The sequence below is a fragment of the Labeo rohita genome, unplaced genomic scaffold (genome assembly GCF_022985175.1).
Source record: "Labeo rohita strain BAU-BD-2019 unplaced genomic scaffold, IGBB_LRoh.1.0 scaffold_355, whole genome shotgun sequence".
Taxonomy (NCBI): Eukaryota; Metazoa; Chordata; class Actinopteri; order Cypriniformes; family Cyprinidae; genus Labeo; species Labeo rohita.
In genome coordinates this window covers 1,441-23,510 of record NW_026129273.1, presented here as the reverse complement: position 1 = coordinate 23,510, position 22,070 = coordinate 1,441, and the positions used below count along the sequence as shown (strand labels likewise).

The following is a 22,070-nucleotide window of genomic DNA, read 5'->3' as shown; positions in this document are numbered from 1 at the left end:
TAGTTGTTTGACCCCTAGAGTCAAGGTATGCATTCACCTTAAGAACTTCCTCTTCGCTTCCAAATGCAATGACTTCAGTTTTCTTCTTGTTTAACTGAAGGAAGTTCTGGCACATGTTAATTTCATCAATGCATTGGCAGAGGGAATCAATGGGGCTGTAGTCATTTGGTGATAAGGCTAAGTAGATCTGGGTATCATCACATGAGGGCAAGTAAATGACAGAATTAAATTTTTTGGATGAACTGTACCTTTAAATATACTCGCTGCAGGTCAAAATGGCATTCTGAGCCATGTGTGTTCGGAGAATTCAAAGATGAATTAGTGCGAGTTTTTACTTTCGTTTTCATTCTCTGTTGTTTGCACATTTTAAAACTGTGCCAACGCATCAAAAATTAACATATTATTAATGAAATGTATAACTCATGATTGCTCAAAAACAGAGACCTACACAATTATTTATAACAAAACAGTTTTAAAACAACATAAATATTAAAGTTTTCAAATAAAAGCATTCACTTTCAGATGATAAAATAAAACAAAACACATATTTTAGCAAAATAGAGTAAACTGTAACACATTATCCCCAAAAATTCTTCATACAATGGACTACCAGTAAAATTGATACAATTTTGGGACCAAAAATTTGATTTGACACTTTGACCTGACCATGTTTTGTTACATACCTTTCTTCTTTTCTACCTTTCTACCTTTCTTCAAGTTCTTGTCATATTTTATTACCATTTTTTTTATTAATAACATTAGATACATTAAAGGGGTCATCGGATGCAAACTTCACTTTTTCATGTTGTTTGAACTTTAATGTGTGTCAGTGTATGTACAAATCCATTAAGTGGTTTTTAATTAATCTGTAAAAATAATATTCCCTTTTTCAAATCAACCTGTTCTCAGATGCCTGTAGGTGTGGCGTCACCACAGCAGAAGAGAGGGCTGGGGTGACAGATCATTTGATTGACATGAGCTCTTACCTCAGATCAACTTTCACAGTCCAGTAAAAAGGGTTTCCTTGTTTTGATGCAAAGTAGGGATGTAATTTAGGCAAGAATATCTCTGATTGAGTGATTGAGGTGTTGTGTTGCTGCATGTAATAATGAACATAGTGGTCGTCATTTACTCCCGACATCTGAGCCGCTGAAGATGCAGTAGATTACGTTTGTTTATGGATTTAAGGCGCCTCTCGATCTACATATATCCGTCTATGTTCACGCGAATCATTCATGATCCAGCTTCACTTACAGTAGAAGTGAGTATAAGCGTTTTTTTAGGAATCACAAATATCTAAGTTGTTACGCCTTTCCTTATAACGTGGTAGTTAGGAAGTTTAGCGGCTAAACGTGGCTAAATGCGGCTAATGTAAACAAGATTGTCATGCTCTTTTCTGTAGACTTCATTTCTCTAGTGAACTAACGAGCTGTGGACAATGATGACTTGCCTGAGGGAAAATGAAATGCTACGTAATGTTTTTTTCCACGCTGTTTTGTTGACATTTTTCCGCAGTTGAAACACTGATTGAGGGATTACATGAGGGTATGAGATGATATTACTATTAATTAGTCTCAGAAACTGCTATAATAATCATGGCTCAATGTATAATTTCATTACTTCATAAACAAAGATGTTACCCAATCATAGCAGAAGGCGTTTTTTAAGGAATAAAAATAATGGCGTGTTCAAAACAAAAGGTCAAAACCAGGGTAGGAAATGACCATTTATTTCTAAATCATGCTTACTTTTGATGTAAAAACCTTTATAAGTGGATCTTAGGGAACAGGAATAAATGTGGGTGTTTGATACTTCAGATGTTCAGCAGAAAGTCTCCTACATTCCCGCATCCCCCATTTCCTGCTTTTCACCCTTTGTTTATTTTCACAGGAGCTGGACTATGAAGATCTGAAGGAAATCAGCCTCCAGGTGTCTGTCACTAACAAGGCAGAATATCACTCATCAGTAGTCATAACGGAGACCAAGACGTACACCATCCATGTCAGTGTGATCAACCAGCCTGAGGGCCCTCGCTTCAAACCCGCCGTCAAAGTCATCACCATCTCTGAAGAACACTCCAGCATTACTTTAAACAAAGTCATAACCAGATACGTAGCAATAGACAGTGACACGCTATTGAATGCAACTAACGTGAGGTGAGACTACAGAAACTGTGTGAACACTGTGAAAAACAACATGAATATGGTTTTGTTCAGATGTTGTAATGAAACTATTCATTTTAGGTATGCAAAAGGACAAGACGTGGACAACTGGCTGAATATAGATGGGAAAACAGCTGATATAAGACTAAATAAAATACCAGATTATGAGTCCAAGTTTCTGATCAATGGCACATATTACGCTCACATCATCTGCATCACTAATGGTAAGTGAGCATTTGATACATTTGATATGTACATAAAACAGTTTGTTTATTATTATTATTAAAAGAGTTTTAAAATGTATAGTTTTATGTGTTGCAACTGCATTTAAAGTAAAGGGAGGAATATTTAACTTCTATTACAGAAGTCCCAGCTAAAACTGCAACAGGAACCATTGCCATTCAAGTCAAGGACTTTAATGACCACTGTCCTGTGCTGATGCATCAGTCCCAAACACTGTGCTATGAGGATCATGTGGTTTATGTCACCGCTGTGGACAAAGATCATTTCCCCAATGCAGAACCCTTTGGTTTCAAAGTGGACACCGTAAGAACAAAGGAGTCATGGAGCTTCGAACCTCTCAACGGTAATTAACTGCAACTTCTTGTGGCTACATCGTATTAACTTGTGGAAATGTCATAAACTGTTCAAGGTAAGATATATGGATTCATGGGTATGTGATAAAATGTTATTAGAGAATAAACGAGAAATGCACATGACTTGAATAAGCACAGCTGCCATTCAGGTTTGGCTCATTAATTTATTTGTCCCATATTTGAAGCTCAAGGATCTATTAAAAAATGGAACAATGAAAAATGGATTTGAATTTCGCACCATTAACCCTTGGTTCAGCACTTAATTTTTTTTTTCCAACACATTTAGTAATTTGCATCTGTGGTGGCATTTATATGTATTCAGTTCATAAATATGATCTTTTTGACATGACTTGAATGCACCATTAACCCTTGGTGCTCTTTAATTTATTTATTTATTTTTTTGTACTTCATCAGAATTGTACAAAACAAAGTCTTTGGCACTTGCGATGCAGAAAAAAATGTACATCAAAAGGTAAAATGGTCCTGAAGAAAAGTCACACGTGCAATCCTCACGGTTAAAAAATGCACACACTGGAAAATAATGGAATAATGGCACCCGTGCAAGTCTGTCAGAAAATGCAACACTTCTCTCAGAAAATGTTTTGGTATTCACATGCTTATTGTTTTGCTTGCTCTGCAACAACACAGAAACTGAGAAGAAAAGTCAAACTTGATAAAATTTCACACAGAACTCAAAAATGGACTGGACAAAATTATTGGTACCTTGTCAAAATTGTACTAAATAATTGTTTTTCAAGCATGTGATGCTCCTGTAATTTGTATTTAGACACACCTGTGTCAAGTAACAGGTGTGGGCAATATAGTAATCACACCTGAAACCAGTTAAAATGGAGAAAATTTGACTCAACCTTTGTGTTGTGTGTCACACTGAGCATGGAGAAAAAAAAGAAGTATAAAGAGTTGTCTGTGGAATTGAGAGAAAAAATTGTGGAAAAACGTGGACAATCTCAAAGTTCATCTCCAGAGATCTTAATGTTCCTGTGTCCACTGTGTGCAATATCATCAAGAGGTTTTCAGCCCATGGCACTTGTAGCTAACCTCCCTGGACGTGGACCGAAGAGCAAAATGAATGAAAAATTACAACAAAGGATTGTTCGAATGATGGATAAAGAACCCCTAAAGCCTGCACTATCCCTCGAAAAGGGACGCTATGGTAGGAGACCCAGGAGACCACCACTGCTGTCACAAAGGCATAAAACAGCAAGACTGAAGTTTGTGACAAAACCACAATCGTTCTGTGAGAATGTACTGTGGACAGATGAGACAAAAGTAGAGCTTTTTGGTAAAGGACATCATGTCAAGTCAAGTCAAGTCACCTTTATTTATATACCGCCTTTAACAATACAGAATTGTGACAAGGCGGCTGTACAGTATTAAATAGGAAACAGTACATCAACAATGCCAAAGGCAACATTAAACACTCACATTATAGGTAAAGGTAGTTAATCAAAAACAATAAAATAAAATGCAATATTGTGTTAAGAGAAAGTGTCCCCAACTAAGCAAGCCAGAGGCGACAGCGGCAAGGAACCAAAACTCCATCGGTGACAAATGGAGAAAAAAACCTTGGGAGAAACCAGGCTCAGTCAGGGGGCCAGTTCTCCTCTGGCCAAAGTTCCCGTGGTCTTGTGCCGACAGCCGTCTAGGTGATGTGGTCTTTAATGTGGATCCGTCTCTGGGGCTCATCTAGTTGATGTGGACTCCGCTGACATTCAGGGCTGTAGAGGTCGTCTCTAGGTGCTGATCCACCATCTGGGCTGGGTTCGGACTAGATCCGGGGGACTGCAGTGACCATCTGATCTGGATACGGACTGGATCTGGTGGTTAATGTGACCTCGGAATAAGAGAGAAACAGACTAATATTAGCGTAGATGCCATTCTTCTGACGATGCACCGAGTACATCGGGTGTTATGGGAAGTGTTCCCGGTTCCGGTTGACCTAATTAGTGCAGCCTAACAATCCTTTAACGGATTTGAATTATAAGAATGTGGATTTGTTATGTGTAAGCAAGGTTAAAGAGATGGGTCTTTAATCTAGATTTAAACTGACAGAGTGTGTCTGCGTCCCGAACATTGTAGGGTAGATTGTTCCAGAGTTTGGGTGCTAAATAAGAAAAAGATCTGCCGCCCGCGGTTGATTTTGATATTCTCGGTATTATCAAATTGCCAGAGTTTTGAGAACGCAGCGGACGTGAGGGACTATAATGCGATAAGAGCTCACTCAGGTACTGGGGAGCTAAACCATTCAGGGCTTTATAAGTAATTAGCAAGATTTTAAAATCTATACGATGTTTAATAGGGAGCCAGTGCAGTGTAGACAGAACCGGGCTAATATGATCATACTTTTTGGTTCTAGTAAGAACTCTAGCTGCTGCATTTTGGACCAGCTGGAGTTTGTTTATTAAGCGAGCAGAACAACCACCCAATAAAGCATTACAATAATCTAACCGTGAGGTCATAAACGCATGAATTAATGTTTCAGCATTTGACATTGATAGCATAGGTCGTAGTTTAGATATATTTTTGAGATGGAAAAATGCAGTTTTGCAAATACTAGAGATGTGGTTTTCAAAGGAAAGATTACCATCAAATAGCACACCTAGGTTCCTAACTGATGACGAAGAATTGACAGAACAGCCATCAAGTATTAGACAGTGTTTTAGGTTATTACACGCTGAGGTTTTAGGCCCAATAACTAACACCTCTGTTTTTTCAGAATTTAGCAGTAAGAAATTACTTGTCATCCAATTTTCATGGATCATGGAACTGTTTACAGAAAAAAACTGGAACATGGAACTGTTTACAGAAAAAAAAATGAGGCCTTCAAAGAAAAGAACACAGTCCCTACAGTCAAACATGGTAGAGGTTCAAAGATGTTTTGGGGTTGCTTTGCTGCTTCTAGCACTGGATGCCTTGACTGTGTAAACGGTATCATGAAATCTGATGATTACCAAAGAATTTTGGGGCGCAGCGTAGTGGCCAGTGTCAGAAAGCTGCGTCTCCGCCAGAGGTCATGGGTCTTTCAGCAGGACAATGACCTGAAACACACCACAAAAAGCACTCCGAAATGATTACAAACAAGGCGCTCTCAAAACAGCAGTTGGGAGAAGGCATCCTTCCAATCTGAATGACCTGGAGCAGTTTGCAAAAGAAGAGTGGTCCAAATTTCCAGTAGAGAGGCATGGGCGACATTTGACTCTTGAGTCAGGGGGGGGGCAAGAAAATTTTTTTTCGGATAAGCATTAAAACAATCCCCTACCGTATTGCAACGCACCAAAGCAGTCATTACAGTGCAGTCAAGAATAACTTCCCGTTTTAAGTGTCAGTTGACAGCCTTTCATTTTTAACCAAATGTGCACGCTGCTTTTCTGATTTTCTGTGTCTTTTTCCCCGTGTCACCAGGGGCGTTCCTAGGATTTTAAAACATCCGGGGCTGGTGCCAAAACATCAGGGGCTAGTGGTAGTTGGTGGGAGCTCACATCATGCTCACATAAGATTTTGTTAGACAGAAGTGGTTGAACCTGGATCCTTTTAGGTGGGTCCAGGGGCATTAAACTGGGTGTTAAAGACCTTGTCACACTATTAACAATAGTAAATAGTAATCACTGCAAATAGCAAACATATCAAAGTAATATAACAAAATTATAACTTTGCAAAAATATGCTAGACAAATAAAATAATTAGGGCTGTCAAATGTCAATTAATCGTGATTAATCGCATACAAAATAAAAGTTTGAGTTTGCCTAATATATATGTGTGTACTGTGTGTAATTATTATATATATTTATAAATACAAACACATTCATGTATATATTTAAGAAATATTTACATGTACATGTATTTATTATATTTTTTTATATAATTTATATTATATATAAATAAAAATATTTTGTACATAACATATTTCTCTTGAATATACACATTAATGTGTATGTATTTATATATACATAATAATTACACACCCTACACACACATAAACTAGGCTAATTCAAACTTTTATTTTGTATGCGATTAATCACGATTAATCAGTTGACAGCTCTAAAAATAATACATTTAAAAATATATATTTATAACTGTAACAAATATATAGTTGCAGGCAAAAATAGGGCCCTATTTTTTTCCCCAAATTCCGTTTTATTTTATTTTATTTTTTTCAAATTCTGTTTTCATTTTTCTGGTCTTCTTTTTAATGGTTAAATTTAATTTTATTAATTCAAATGTATTTAATCAAGTGCAATTAATTAAAACGATGAATCTTATACAAATTACTGTCAATTTATCAAAAGTTAAGAAAAATTACGTTTAGGACCCTATGAAATGTTTAATTTTTTTCTCACTTTACGATTTATTGTTACCAAATATGTTTTAGCATGTTTATTTGAATGCATAAAAACAAGTTTTATTTATTTTTACAATAGCCTTATGGAATTATATGTATTTTTCTGGTTAGTTTAATGACTAACTTTTGATTAAATCATTCAAACGTTGTCAAATTCCGTGCAAATCATAGGGTCATACAAAAAAAAAAAAAAAAAAAAAAAAAAAAACATTCGGGGCTGGAGTAAAAACTTTCGGGGCTCGAGCCCCGAATGATTAGCCCTAGCGACGCCCCTGGTCGTCACTAAAGGTGAAACAGGTTAAGAAAAAATGAACGATCAGTTGTGGGACTGTTTTGTCATAAATCGCATACTATTCATTTCTGAACTTTACCGTCCGTTACTGGCAATGAAATTAGGCTACTGGTTGATATGTCCCGGTAGAGCCCTGAATTGCAGCGCGAGCCCGACGGGCCCCGACTTTTTTACATCCCTAGGGCCGGACTTCGGGCCAATTTTTACGTCATACACTCTAAAAACAAATGGTGCTATATAGCACTAAAAGTGGTTCTTTGGCTCGTAATCATAGGGGAACCACTTTTAGTGCTATATAGCACCTATTTTAAAAGGTGCTATATGGCACCTTTGTCAAATGGTTCTATGTAGAACCATCAGATGTACCATAGACAGTTAATGAGATAATTAGGTGATTAACAAAGTGATGATTGATCATTATTGAAGACACCTGATGTTAATAAGCAGAATCACCAAAGCAGAAAACCAAAATTTTTAAGCAACCATTATAGTGGTCAGTGTTTGCATTAGTTGGGCTCTTGACCCTTAAATCTTTAATACTAGATTTTGTTTGGCTGCTGTATTTTGGAAAAATTTTTCTTACAAAAAAAAAAAAAAAGTATTTCACCTAGGCACACATAGACATCAAGAACCAGCCCATGAATCTCAACAATGGTGACAAACGGCATATTCAGATAAACAGATCAACGCTGAACTCTCATAATTTATTCATGCCGCAATGCATGATGGGAGTCATGGATGAGTTCTGATTGGCTACAACACGCTTTTTGATGGTCACCGTTGTTGTGATTCTCACACTGATTCTTCATGTCTGTGTGTCTAAATTAAGATAAACTTTTTTTCATCATCTGATTATGGCAAAACTGATTGATCTTCTGTTCACAATTTTTTTGTAATCTGTAAGAAAATTCTATGTCAAATACTCAAGTCACTATATGATGATTAAGTCAAGCACAGTCAATGCGATCTTATTGACTTTTGCTCTTGGCTTGTCTGGCTGTTATAACTCAGTAATTACAGCCAAACAAGACCTAATATTGATGATTTAAGGGTCAAGAGCCCAACTAATGCAAACACTGACCACTGTAATGGTTGCTTAAAAATTTTGGTTTTCTCCTTTGGTGATTCTGCTTATTAACATCAGGTGTCTTCAATAATGATCAATCATCACTTGGTTAATCACCTAATTATCTTGTTAACTTTAACACTGCTTCAGTGTTTATATGTGTCCACACTCAGAGTGTTAAATTAACACTGGGTATTTTGCTGTGTATAGCATTTTATTACTTGAACAAAAATGGTGCTCAATAGAAACAATCATAGGGGCTTGTATTACTACAATAGTAGTAAATATATTTACTACAATGGCAAAATGTCTTGAATCACTTTTATGCTTTTCTAAGGTCAAAAGGTCTTATGTGGGAAATATTTCTTTATGGGGGCCTTAGGGGCAAAAAGATCTTCAGGAAATACACTGTATGTTAATGTTGTTTTTAATCTTTTCCCCAACTAAAGAATTTAAGAGAGAGTTAGAGATCCTTATTCAGAGGCTTAACAGGTTCTTTGTATGGCAGTGGTGCTATATAGCACCTTAACGACCCCAAAGAACCACTGAAGAACCGCTGAAGAACCAGACAGGGGCTTGACCGGTTCTTTATACACTAACGGTGCTATATAGCACCACAATCACACCAAAGAACCGCTGAAGAACCACTGAAGCACCATTTTTTTTCTGTGTGTAGTTTAGACGCGGGACGGGCTTCGGGCCTGTTTTAGGCTTCATTTTATGTTTATATTTTAGACATCTGCCAGATAAGGCGATGAAAAAAAAATCCGCGCTGGTGGAAACAACACGAGACTTCATTTTTGCTTTCACTTTCATGATCGGCTCGGAAGGCGTTTAGTGTCTCTGTCAGCAGCAGCGAGCGCGCCTTCAGCGCAGCTGGAACAGTTCCGCGTTTAAGCGCGCACAATAGGCTAAAGCAGTGGTCACCAACCTTTTCAAGCCGAAGATCCCTGACCTCGGCCTTAATGAAAGGCAAGATCTACCTATCGAAGAATAGATAGAAAAAGACAGCCCAGATTGTACTTCCAACTTGAGGCCTTTTATTTAGTATTTGAATTGTATTTGAATTTAATATACATTAAATGTTCTTTTCTTTTTCTTTTTACTTAACTCGGAAGCAACCATCATATAATCAGATCATATGAAGTGGCACTGAACTCAAGAAAAATGCCATTGTCAGCAGTCAAGTGCTTATTCACTGAAGTTTCTGACGGTACTACCTACCCTTAACATTTTATAAATGAACTGTTTTATCAACAAAATTATCAACAATCTCAAATTAAGCTAAGTGCAGTTATGTCCCATCATATGCAACATCACTTTTCTCAATGCCACCGGAAGGCAAAACTGCTGAAGTAATGTTATTCACTCAAGTCAGTGTGATGGCTGTGACTGAATACTCTCTGTGAGTCCTCTGAAGTCTGGCTCATAGCTAGAGACAGCCAGTTTGAGGCAGTCTGTGAGGTGTCTGTCAGTAAGGCGGCTCCTGTATTTTGATTTGATTATTTTCATCTGTGAAAATGCCATTTCACAGAGGTAAGTTGATCCAAAATAGGCACTCACTTTTAGTGCACATGCAGTGAGGAGCGGAAACTTTTCTCTGTTGACAAGTCCCCAAAAGTCACTGTCCCTTGATCTGGCTTTCAGCTCAATGTCATTTTGCAAATCAACCATCTCCATGTCAACTCCACTTGACAAAGAAAATACTTGCTGGAATTTGGCTGCAACCTGTTCTATATCAATGAGCATGAATGGGTTTGAGACAAATGCAGCAATGCATTCCATTTCGTTTAACTCACCAATACGCATATTGAACTCTGTTGCAACTTTGTCCAGGTGAGCACAGTATTTCTCAGGGTGAAAAACGTCCTTGTCTTTAATGCTCTGTGACATTTTTTCCAGGTTGGGAAAGTGTGTTAGCCTCCCGTTTTTAAGATGTGTGATCCAAACACCAAGCTTAGACTTAAAAGCATTCACTGCGCTGATCATGTGTGGCAGGTGTCGGTCTTTTCCCTGGAGCTCGTTATTGAGTGTATTCAGCTTTGCAGTCAAGTCTGTCAGAAACCCCAGGTCACACAGCCACGCATCATCTGACAGTTCCTTGTGCTCCTCGTTTCTTGCAGATAGAAATGTCTTTATCTCAGGCAGTAAGTCAACAAACCGCTGGAGCACTTTCCCGCGGCTCAACCACCGCACATCAGCATGAAGTAGTACACTGTAAAACCCAATAGTTTACCTTACTTAGTTACAATTAGTTATCTTTACTTAGTTACTATACTTACTAGGTTTTATTAAGTTACAGCTACTTTCAAGGCAAATAAAACAATTTACTTACTTGCTTTGAGTGATGTTTACTTAAAATATCCAAGTATCCACAAAGAAACCAATGACATTAATAAACCAGTGAGAGGCAGCAGTGCACTAATATGTTGCTAATGTGCAACATAACAACAGAAGAAGAAGAAAAAGTTTTTGAGATGGGCAATTTTTAGTAGACTTTTCACTCACATCTTTCTTTCACTACTTGAATTCACTCATTTCCCAAAGTCATCTTGAATGTTGAATTTTCAATACAACTGAAATATTAGAGAGAACATCACAATTTTTTTTTTTTTTTTTTTACTCACATTATAGTGAATAGTGTTACTTTTGGTTGGGCATTTGGAACTTTGTTTATATTACTATAGTTTTCTTTCTATTGTTGCAGCAATGCAACATGAAATCAGAGTTCTTTGATTTCAAAGAAAAAAAGTAATAAATAGGTCGCTTTTAGAAGGTGACCTATATTTTAATTCAATAATTAGATTGCATACTTTTCATGTTGATTAATGATCTTTTACAATTTTACTGTTTTTCTATTTTTTATAAACACTACAAGAAGCTTGTATCTGTGTTGATACAATCTTTTAATATTTGGGGTAATGTGCGTGAGTCACACACAGACTTCAACATTCAGCGTGTGAATCACAACAATGGTAACAACTCAATTTTATTTATTTTTATTAACTGTATCAATAACCATTTTATGAGCTTTTTTTTGTTTGTTTTTTGTTGTGCTACTACTGACACAAGACAGCAAATGAAATTGACAAATACAAACAACAACAGTAAAGCAAAGCAATTGCATAATTTATTCATGTCGCAATGCACTCTGGGAGTCAGTGAGTACCTATTAGAGGAATGGAGTAATTAGATAAATTAAAAGCATTAAGTAAATTCAACTTAAAATGGTTGTTAAAATGACTCTTATATTTAAGTAATGATTACATCAAGTTTTCCAGTAAACATTACTTAAATATTTTAGGGCAACCAGTTTCCTTAAGTTTTTTAAGTAAATTCAACTTAAAATGGTTGTTAAAATGACTCTTATATTTAAGTAATGATTACTTCAAGTTTTGCAGTAAACGTTACTTACATTTTTTAGGGCAACCAGTTTCCTTAAGTTTTTTAAGTAAATTCAACTTAGCCGGGTTTAGAGTGTAGGTCTCCATACGCGGCATCGAGCTCATCCAGTAACGCCTTGAATAAGCGACGCTGAAGTGCTTTTGCTCGTATCGAGTTTATCAGTTTGACCACCAATGACATTACGTGTGAAAAATCTACGACTTTACCTGCTAAGGCCTGCTGATGAATGACACAATGATAATTCTTGAACTCGGGAAAATCAGGGTCATTACGGCACAGTGCTATAAAACCCAGGCGCACGCCACGCATCGCCGGTGCTCCGTCGGTGGTAATTGCTACCAGTTTATGAATGGGGATATCATTTTCGCTTACATATTTTTTAAACTCAGTGTAAATATCCTCACCTCGCGTTCTCTCCTTTAAGTGCAAAAGAGTGAGGAAGTCCTCTTTTGTTGTAGAATCCTGGAAAGCCATTCTGACAAAAACAACAAGCTGAGCTGTGTCCACTGCATCCAGAGATTCGTCGAACTGCAGTGAAAAATATTCACAGAGTGACAAGTCCTTTAACACCTGTCGATCCACGTCCTCTGACAGTGACTCGACCCTCCTTGCCACTGATGCAGGGCCGAGAGGCACAGCACGGAGTGAGGCTTTTATGTCGTCTTTGTTTTTGAAATCCTTGAAAATAGTCTCTGCAGTAATGGCCATGGCTTCCTTGAATAATTCGCCATCCGTAAAAGGCTTTTTGTTTTTAGCCAGAAAGTGACTTACACGAAACGATGCTTCAGTAGCAGCCTTATTTTGATCAGCAGATTTTGTAAAAAGTGATTGCTGGGCCTTCAACTCAGATCTCAGCTCGTCAACTTTCCGTGCACGAATCGCGCTCTTTTGCGGGTAGCGGTCTTTAAATTTCGGGTGGTTGGTATTGTAATGCCGCTCCAGATTCCCTCTTTTACATAATGCTTGTTTTGGTGGCACAACATACATACACACTTCTCTTTTACCAAGGTAAACAGAAATTCCTGTTCCCATTCTGGATGAAAATTGTATGTTTTTGCCTTCTTTCGTGGAGCCTCCGCCATTCTAGTTTGTAGTATGTTACCTCGCGCGGGCTATCACCATGGAGATCCATATTGACGTTTGCGACAGTTAATTTACGGGTGCTCTTCTTTTATCTGATTGGTCACTTCATTGAAAATAAAGCAGTTGGATTAAGAAATACAGATGCTTGCAAAACTGAAAACGTTTTTATTTTCGGGAGCTACCGGGACAGTGATAAAGATCTACCAGTCGATCGCGATCGACGGGTTGGCGACCACTGGGCTAAAGCTTGCCGCAAAGCACCGGCAAAAGTTATTATTATGAATGTGTCGGGGGAAATAGTATGGGGATTTTTGAATTATTCATTAATAAACTCGTGTTTTCTGAGTCAGTGTCGCAAGGATGAAGTTGCCGATCCTGACTCGCCGTCTCCTCTTTGGATGCGCCTTTAGAGAGAAATGCATCCTTAAAGATTACATAATGAAATAGTTTTTCTTTTCGATTTGCTTCATTTCGTTAAGTTATAATGTAAAGCTTTCTGTAGATATATGTATAATGTCTGTGAGTTATGTATTCGCTGAGTTTCGGTTCATTTTTGTGAAGCGCTCCTGTTGAGACCACAGACAGTGCATAATGTTTGTTTTCTTTATGTTAGAAGCACCATTTGCAACGTTTTGTTTATATTGTGAGTGCACACAACTAAAAGTAAACCCTTTACAGTTCCGAATGATGTATTATTTTTACTTTTATCAGCAAAAATGACGGAATATTTAAAATGGTTTCCACTGAAAAAAATGCAAGTGATCGCTTTGGCGCCTCCATGTCCTGCAAAGCGGCTTTAGCTTCCACACAAATGATTGGATATGCGCCAATAGCACACGTTTATCTAAGTTTAACGTTTAAACTAACATTGATTTATACTTGAAGTCGTGATGATTTGAGAAGGCAAAATTTATCAAACAGACTATGATCAGTCTTACGCTGGCCGCTTTGTCGTTACTTTAAAAAACAAAAACATATTTTACGAACAAAAAAAATGCTACTAAACGTTTAAATTAACTTGATAAAAAAAAAAAAAAAAAAAAAAAAAAAAAAAAAAAAAAAAAAACGAAATATAATCACTTTGCCACTGCATACAAAACTGGACTATTTTAATAGCTGAAACAGTAATATAAGCTGGTCAGATATTCAGTTTTTTTCGTTTGAGGGATTTAGCACAAATAACCGGGCCTTAAACATGGCAAAATTTTGTCCAGTACATTTTTGGGTTCAACGGGGACGACTAACCATCTGGGGGGCAACTGCCCCTCTTCCACCCCCCCCCCAATGTCGCCCATGTAGAGAGGTGTAAGAAATTGATTTCGGTTATTGGCCTGTGTGGAATTGTATCAGATTTTACTTTGTTTACAGATTTTATACCTCTCATTTTATTTTCTGGTGTCTTTTCTTTTACCAGCGTTCCCTTGAGAACTTGAGAAACATTGGTATTGAAAGATCTGACAGGCTGAGCATCAGACACTTAGATTGTTTACCAGCCTAAGGTTATTTTTTCAGGACATTTTATAGAAAGTGAAATACACTGTAGTCTTTTAAAGCACAAAATTGCACAGTTTAGAGAATGCACAATTTTAGACAGTATTAAAATCCTGGAGAAGCTCTGTTAAGATGGTAAAGTTAATGAGATTGTGCAATGAGTTACTACAGCAGTGGAGTGGATTTTTTTACAGTGTAGAAAACACATCAGAATCAAAACAACTGAGTTTACGTCTTGAAAACAGGTCATTCATCATATGTCAATCTTGTTTATTTCATCTTCTTTATCATCGTATTTTCAGGTACTACAGCGATATTCAGATCTCAAAAAACACTGTGGCCTGGCGTGTACCATATGTTTGTGGATGTGTGGGACCAGCAGGGGAAGATCTGCCCTGGTCAGGAGCTTGAGATAAACGTCTGCACGTGTGATGCAGCTAAAGTTTGCCTGCCCCAAAAAATCACCTCTAAGTTTGGAGCATCTGGTGTTCTACTAATGCTGCTGGGACTGCTGCTGCTTCTGTGTAAGTAGAAACAGTCAAGCTCTCTCTTTCTGTAAGGATGCACTGTTTGTCAAAACAGAAATGCTTGCATTATGAAGGTAAAATGTGTGCATTTTCATAGAAATGCATTTTTTACTACTTGAAAGCAGTGTTACTGGCTGAAGTTCTCAACTAATCTTAAGGAAATGCATTGTCTGTTATGTTTATCATCAATTCATTATATTTTTATTGCAGCTATACCCATACAGTAAAAATCATCACTTATGGCTGATGTTAATTGTGTTTGCAGTGCTGCCGCTTCTACTGCTCTTCTGTCTTTGTGGAGGTGCAGCAGCTATGGGAAATTTCAAGCCCATTCCATTTAATGCTAAAGAGCATCTTATTACATATAACATTGAAGGACAAGGGGAGGACAAGGTATGTGACATTACAGTACAAAGCAGATTTTTTGTTGTTACACATGCCAAACTCTTTCATGTTAATCTGCTTGTGAGTTTTTGTCATAAACAGCCATGATGGTGACAAGTGACAACCAAGTTGCTTTGTTTCTATGTCTGTGGTGTCAGTCTTGCTCCTTGTGTATATTAATCATCTAAACAGAGATTGATTTTTTCTAGAGGCATTTTCTTTCTTTTTTCACCATTGCATATTGTGTTCCAGAAGAAGTCCAGAAGCTAGTTTAGTATTTAGTAACTTAAATTTCAAATAGCAGGTGATGGTGAATTTGGTGAATATGCCTAATGTGTACATTAGGCTGTGTAGCAAATTTTGTAATAATTGGCAACAAGTTAGCACTATAAAAAGCTGCACTCTTGAACTGTACAGGGAAGAATAAAAGTGTAAATTTCCTTTCAATATTTAAGTGCATATCAAATTTCATGCAAGAACATTTTTAGCTATTTTGAATTCTTGGGGCAAAAAAAAAAAAAAAAATAAAAATAATACATGCATATATAATTTTGATTCTGATCCTATTTCTGATTCATGTAGATTTTGGTGTGTATCATCTAGAAATAGTTCTGACAACAACAACAAAAAAAAGTTAAGTTAAAAAGAAGTTAACTAAAGAACTCATTTCTTAGAAAAGCCTGTTTTTTGTCAGCACATTATCAAAACTGAGTACAAAATATCAATATTTCCAAGAATATTTAAAATATCAAATATTCATATTTCCAACTTTTAAACTTCTTCTGAACAACTTTTATATTTATCAACAGAATCAGCAGCATTTGCGCTTACAACTTTGAATTTTAAACTTGGACCCTGATAACTGCTGTTGTTTATTATTATTATTATTATTATTATTATAATCATTTATTATTTATATTATGTTTACATTTCTTGTGCTTTTTTGTCTTGAAAACTGCACTGTGAAGCACACAAACTGCTAAACCTTTTATTACTTGTGCCTATAGGCTATTTATTTATTTATGAGTCAAAGACGAAAAGGGGTTTATAAGAATCAAAACAATTAATATTTGATGCCGCTTTAATCTTTTTCCATATTAGTCTTTTTTTGTCCATTACCCATTTTTCCTATACTTCAAACCTCAAGATTTTACAGAATTTTCATAAGTTTTTAATTATTTAAAATACAATAAAATTGCATACAGTCATACATTTTTCTATATATGTACAGGTCAGAATAAGTATATTTCATTTTTACATAAGTATATCTGTTATGCTGAATGTCAATGGAGCATCAATTCACTCATATTTTGACATTTTAATTTCACAAAAGTTATTTGAAACACTACAGTAGATACCTGACTTGCATTTAATATGCTTTCTATGTATATAAAATTACTTTTGTCCATTTAACTCGATGCAGACACTTCGTCTTGTCTTTGACACTTATATATACATTTTTAAACTGAAATAAATATGCCATTTATGCCAATATAATATTTTAGGTTCTTATGGTCTTAAGTTCTGGATTTTTTAGTAGATTAGTAGGTTTGTTGTCACTTAAATTGGTCAAACTATCACTTTTACTGTTGAACTTGAATGCATTGTGTTGCAGTTGCTTATCTTGAAGTAAGAACTTGAAGTAATTTGCTAAAATGATTTACTTGCTAAAGATGATTACACATATTTGCCACTTAACTGAGGGATTAATCTAAGACCCTGCACATATATAAAAATGCTTTACTCTGTCCCACAGGACATGGCTCTCTTACAGATGTCAACAAACCTGGACAATGTCAAGCGGGGTAATGTGGGTGCTGTAGGAGGAGGTCAGATGTGGGGTGGATCAAAAGATGGTGGATTTGGAAGAGGAGAAGGCTCACACTGGACCTCTGTCTATGACCAGCATGACAGTGCATATCACCACCAAAAATATCAGACTGATGGGCGGTACATGTATGGACAAAGAAAAGATGAACACAGCAGATTTGAAGACTACACGTTTGATGGACTTGCACTGTCTGATGCTTTCTTAAGCAACTACTATGCTCAAGTAAGTATCAGTTTTATACAGCCCCAGTCTTCAGAGCTCAAAATAACAATGAATTGATCATGTCATCAGAATAAATTAATCGACTATGCATTATATGGCAAAATGCATATTAAGCATACTAATGCATCCAAGTCTGTTTTGACCTTCAACATTTCTAAAAAAAAAAAAAAAAATACATATATACATATACATTTTGTGTTCAGGTCATTTTAGACCCAGGTATGTATGGAGCATGTATGAAGTCTATGTCAAATTTTTTATGTAAATATATTGAGCCTTTTCTCAACATTTCACACACTTTTGGGACTGAATTTTGAATATGTATGTATGCATGTGTATATGAATATGTATATGCCCATTGACAAACCATTGTGGCATGAAAAATATCAATTTTTTTCATCTGAAAGCAAAGGTTTATGCAAGTAAAACTAATTTATTTTGTTTGAATATATAGTTATAATATATAGTAATGCTTAGATTAATTCTTATAAATTCCATACAATTATATATCAGTAAATGCAATATGGTAATAACACGGTAACATTCAAAACTTTTTTTTTTTTTTTTTTTCACATTCACTCATTAATAAGAAGTTGCTGATCAGATACAATATAGTTGGAAAATATTATGACTGTTTTCTAAATGATTTATAATGATTCTTTGGGTCCAAATTGATCTGCAATGTGAAAATAGCATACAGATTTTCAATGCATTATGAGGATTAAAGACCAGACCGATATGTTTAAACTTGCTAATTAAACTGCTTAAAAACATTAAAACTCAACTAGATTTTTTTAAAAAATATATTATGTATGGTTAAAACTATTTTGTAAAATTATATAAATGTATTTTTGGGTCACTGGTGTATATGAATGGGTCAAGGGTTTATAAATCAATAAATGCAACATTTTTTCTGTGTTATTTCAGAAAGCAAGTCATGTGGCTAAGAAGCAAGATATGGGAGATTGTCTGATAGTCTATGAGTACGAGGATCGGGAACCATCCAAGGAATCATTTGAGGACATCTGCGGTCTCATACAGGAAGACAACGACTTGGCTTTTCTTGATGACCTTGACATGAGGTTCAAGACCCTGGCTGAGATCTGTATTGGTTCTAAAATTGAGACTGAAATCAGCACGACCGTCCCTGTGACCTCTAAACCGGTCCTGTCCACCACACACAAAGATGTCAGCGCACAAAGCACAGTTAGTCATTCACAGTCTCAGGAGAAAACAAGCACATCCATCATTCAAACCGCAGGAGCGCAGCAGAGCAGCAGCATGTCTTCAACAGGAGTCTATGTCCAAGAGAAGGTGATGGTTCCTAACCAAACCCTGTTAGTCCAGCAGCCAGCAATGTACTACACCTCTGCCACCCCTGTTTATGTGATGGAAGCCCAGCCTACTCTGATGATGACGCCCAGCCCGGTCCTTGGCCTTCAGGAGAACCTGATAGTAGAGGAGCGGAAAGGCACTGGTGCTTCCCATCGTGGAACTACTAAACGTGAAGCGCAGCACTACCAGAGTCTAGTTCTCGTTGAGAAGCAGCCAATGAAAGGGTCTATGCAAGCTCAAGGAGCGGCCCAAATTGTTAGCTCTGAAATGATGCATTCCATGGAGGCTCAAGGAGTTAGACAGGTACTCCATCCATCGGTTCAGCTGGTTAACACTGAAATAATGCAGTCCGTGGAGGCTCAAGGAGTTAGACAGGCGCTCCATCCATCGGTTCAGATGGTTAACACTGAAATGATGCAGTCGACGGAGTCTCGTGAGGTTAGACGGGCAATCCATCCAACCAGAAGGCTGATGGAGGGAGCGACCAGATCGACGGAAGTTAGTGCTTTGTTGGATATGGGGGCTCCTCAGAGTCTGTAAGCACTTGGGATGCACCGATACTAAATTTCTTAGCTGATAACGGATTATTCAGAATGACAGTTACCAATACTAATAGTTTGGTTTTCTTAAAGGTCCACTGAAGTGCCTTTAAAAGCGCAGCATTATTCTATACGTCGACATAATCTCAACTAAGGAAGATAGGGCGAGGCATATTGAGCAGCTCCACCCCTTTTAAAAAAATGAACAATAGCTTTTCAATTATATCAGTTAGCCTTGGATTCTAGGGAGCTTTTCATTAATTAGAAAATCTGATGAGAAGCTGAAGTGCTGGATGATGTCATCAAAATCATTGATTTTTTTGACTGGACGTTTTGAATGTTTATATCTTTGAAATGCAAATTTTTGTTTTTGAGCACATTAGCTTTTAGATAACCTTAATGCTAACATATTCATAAAAGCCAAAAAAAAAAAAAAAAAAAAAAAAAAAAACTTCAATACTGATTATCATTCAATACTGATTATAACAGTTACTTTTAAGGAAAAAAAAATCTCTCCTAACTAACGCTGAACACTCTCGTCATTATATAACATTAGAGGTTACATTTAGAGGTTAAGATTACAAATGCTATTTATTTTCAGATATAATAAACACACTCAAAGGTAGTTTTCATAAAAACTGTCAATGTCAGATTTAATCAAACATACATATAGAATTAAAAAAAAAAAAGTTCATCTAGTGCTTTTTATAGCTAACTAATGAACTAGTGAACACTGGATAACTTTTCTAAAGGTAAATACAATGTTATTCATCACACACTGTTTTATCGGTATCTTTCCGCGGTTGAAACGCTCTTTGAAACGATTATATTCAATAAGGACTTACATTTAATCTTTCAACATACCTTATGATTTTCATTCATGTTTATTTGATGCTGTGATGTGTTAAACCAGAAGAGACTCTCTCTCCAAACTGCTGCTTGAACTGACACGCTACAGTGATCTGTCACGCCACATTTAAGAGCATCAAAATGGCATTTGTTTAAATTTTACAATATAATACAAAACATCAGAAGTCACAAAGCAATAAGCATCAGACACTACACTGTAAAAAACAATATGTTGAGTCAACTTAAAATAATTTGAGACCTGGCTGCCTTGAAATTTTAAGTTCAGTCGACTCAAAAAAAGTTTATTCACCTTGAAATGTTAAATTATACTAAGTGACAACTTAGATATTTGAGTTGAATCAACTTAAAATTTTAAGGCAGCTGGGTTACTTACCCATCTGTTAAGTTTAGCAAACACAAATATCTAAGTTGTTACTTAGTACAACTTAACATTTCTAGTTGACTAAACTTATTTTAGTTGACTGAAATTAAAATTTTAAGGCAGCAGGGTAACAAATTATTTTAAGCCAACTCAACAAATTGTGTTTTTTATTTTTTACAGTGTAGAAATAATAAAACATAAGAGGCACTGCAAATAATATTTGCTGAAGGGAAAACCTATGGACCTGGCAACTTTGGCTTGAACTATGAGTGATTCATAGGGTCAAATAGAATTAGCGTTAACAAAGCTGTTTTTTAATATGATTGTGTTAATGGGTTATTATCAACAGCTCAATGTCTACATTACAAACATTTGCAGTCAGACACGTTTTTCGGAGTCCTTTTGCTTGACAGGATACAATTAGCCCTGATCATGGCTGTTTTTATCGGTCTAAGATTTTGTTTACCGACATTGCAGTCCTGTAATGTCATCTATCTTATGATTGATAATTTCATCCTACATCTGCGAGTTCACCTACACTTGCTCTTGACTTGAAAGGATTTTATTCCTGCCTGCTCAAATAATAAAAAATCAGCCTTGCAGTGGTTTCTCTCCACTGGCTGCCTTATCGAATTCAAGACTCTGACGCTTGCATTCTGGACTGATTGTGGATCAGCACTATCCAACAGGCCCTCTGGGGTCTCTAAACTGCACAACCAGATTTAAAGTCACTTACTAGAATGATGGAATGATTCTTGAGCCAGCAGCAAAACTTCTGAGCCATCACACACACCTCCTGTATGAGCACTTGATCCATAACCATAAATAAATGCTTCTTATTAGCAATAAACCAAAAAAAAAAAAAAAATAAATTACAAATTCTACTTTTTTATGCTTGGTTATGCATTTACATACATTCTCTAGCAATACATATTGTTTGCTCTTTTTTATGAAGCTTGAAGTTGGTTGTGTTTTTGCTCATTTGTAAGTTACTTTGGATAAAAGCATCTGTTATATAAATAAATGTAAATATTTGATTGTTTATTAGCACATAAAGGCTGTAATGATCATCATTTGATGAACTCCTGCACAAATGGCATCAGAATGATTTTCATCTTCCGAATTTTTATATGGATCAAAATCACACAGACTGGACGTTTTTATTACTGCTGTTGTTGGTGAACTAATAGTCTACTGTAAATATCCTTCAGTTCATGTTTGAGCTCCATTTATTTGTTTAAACACATTTACCAATGAATGGAAATAAAACTAATTTGTCCAAAATGACAGTAAGTGGAAAAATAAGTAGCATATTATAAACTGTATTTGACTGTGAAGTGTCAGACACTGTATAAATGATGAATTGCACTTGTAGTTTGCACCCCAAGCATTAATATAGTCTTCATGAAAAAATATTTTAATTATGTAGTTTTTAATTAAGTAGTTTTTTCATGCAAAAATAAACTTTTAGTTGTATTGCTGAAGTACGGTTGTTAGATTATACTGTCAGATCAAAATAGTACCAGTGATGTTTCCAAAGCAGAAA

At 36.2% G+C, this 22,070-nt stretch overlaps 1 protein-coding gene across 2 annotated transcripts in view; it reads left to right on the top strand.

Moving 5' to 3' along the window:
* LOC127160464 (desmoglein-2) overlaps positions 1-21,829 on the top strand; it is a 58,083-nt gene extending 36,254 nt beyond the window's left edge. For both annotated transcript variants that reach the window (XM_051103113.1, XM_051103114.1), the window contains 7 exons: positions 1,891-2,156; positions 2,244-2,386; positions 2,527-2,748; positions 14,758-14,979; positions 15,248-15,375; positions 17,123-17,419; positions 18,347-21,829. In XM_051103113.1, coding sequence (XP_050959070.1) covers positions 1,891-2,156; positions 2,244-2,386; positions 2,527-2,748; positions 14,758-14,979; positions 15,248-15,375; positions 17,123-17,419; positions 18,347-19,294 — 2,226 coding nt within the window. In that variant the 3' untranslated portion in view covers positions 19,295-21,829. The remainder of the gene's footprint in view (positions 1-1,890; positions 2,157-2,243; positions 2,387-2,526; positions 2,749-14,757; positions 14,980-15,247; positions 15,376-17,122; positions 17,420-18,346) is intronic.
* Positions 21,830-22,070: the final 241 nt, after the last annotated feature.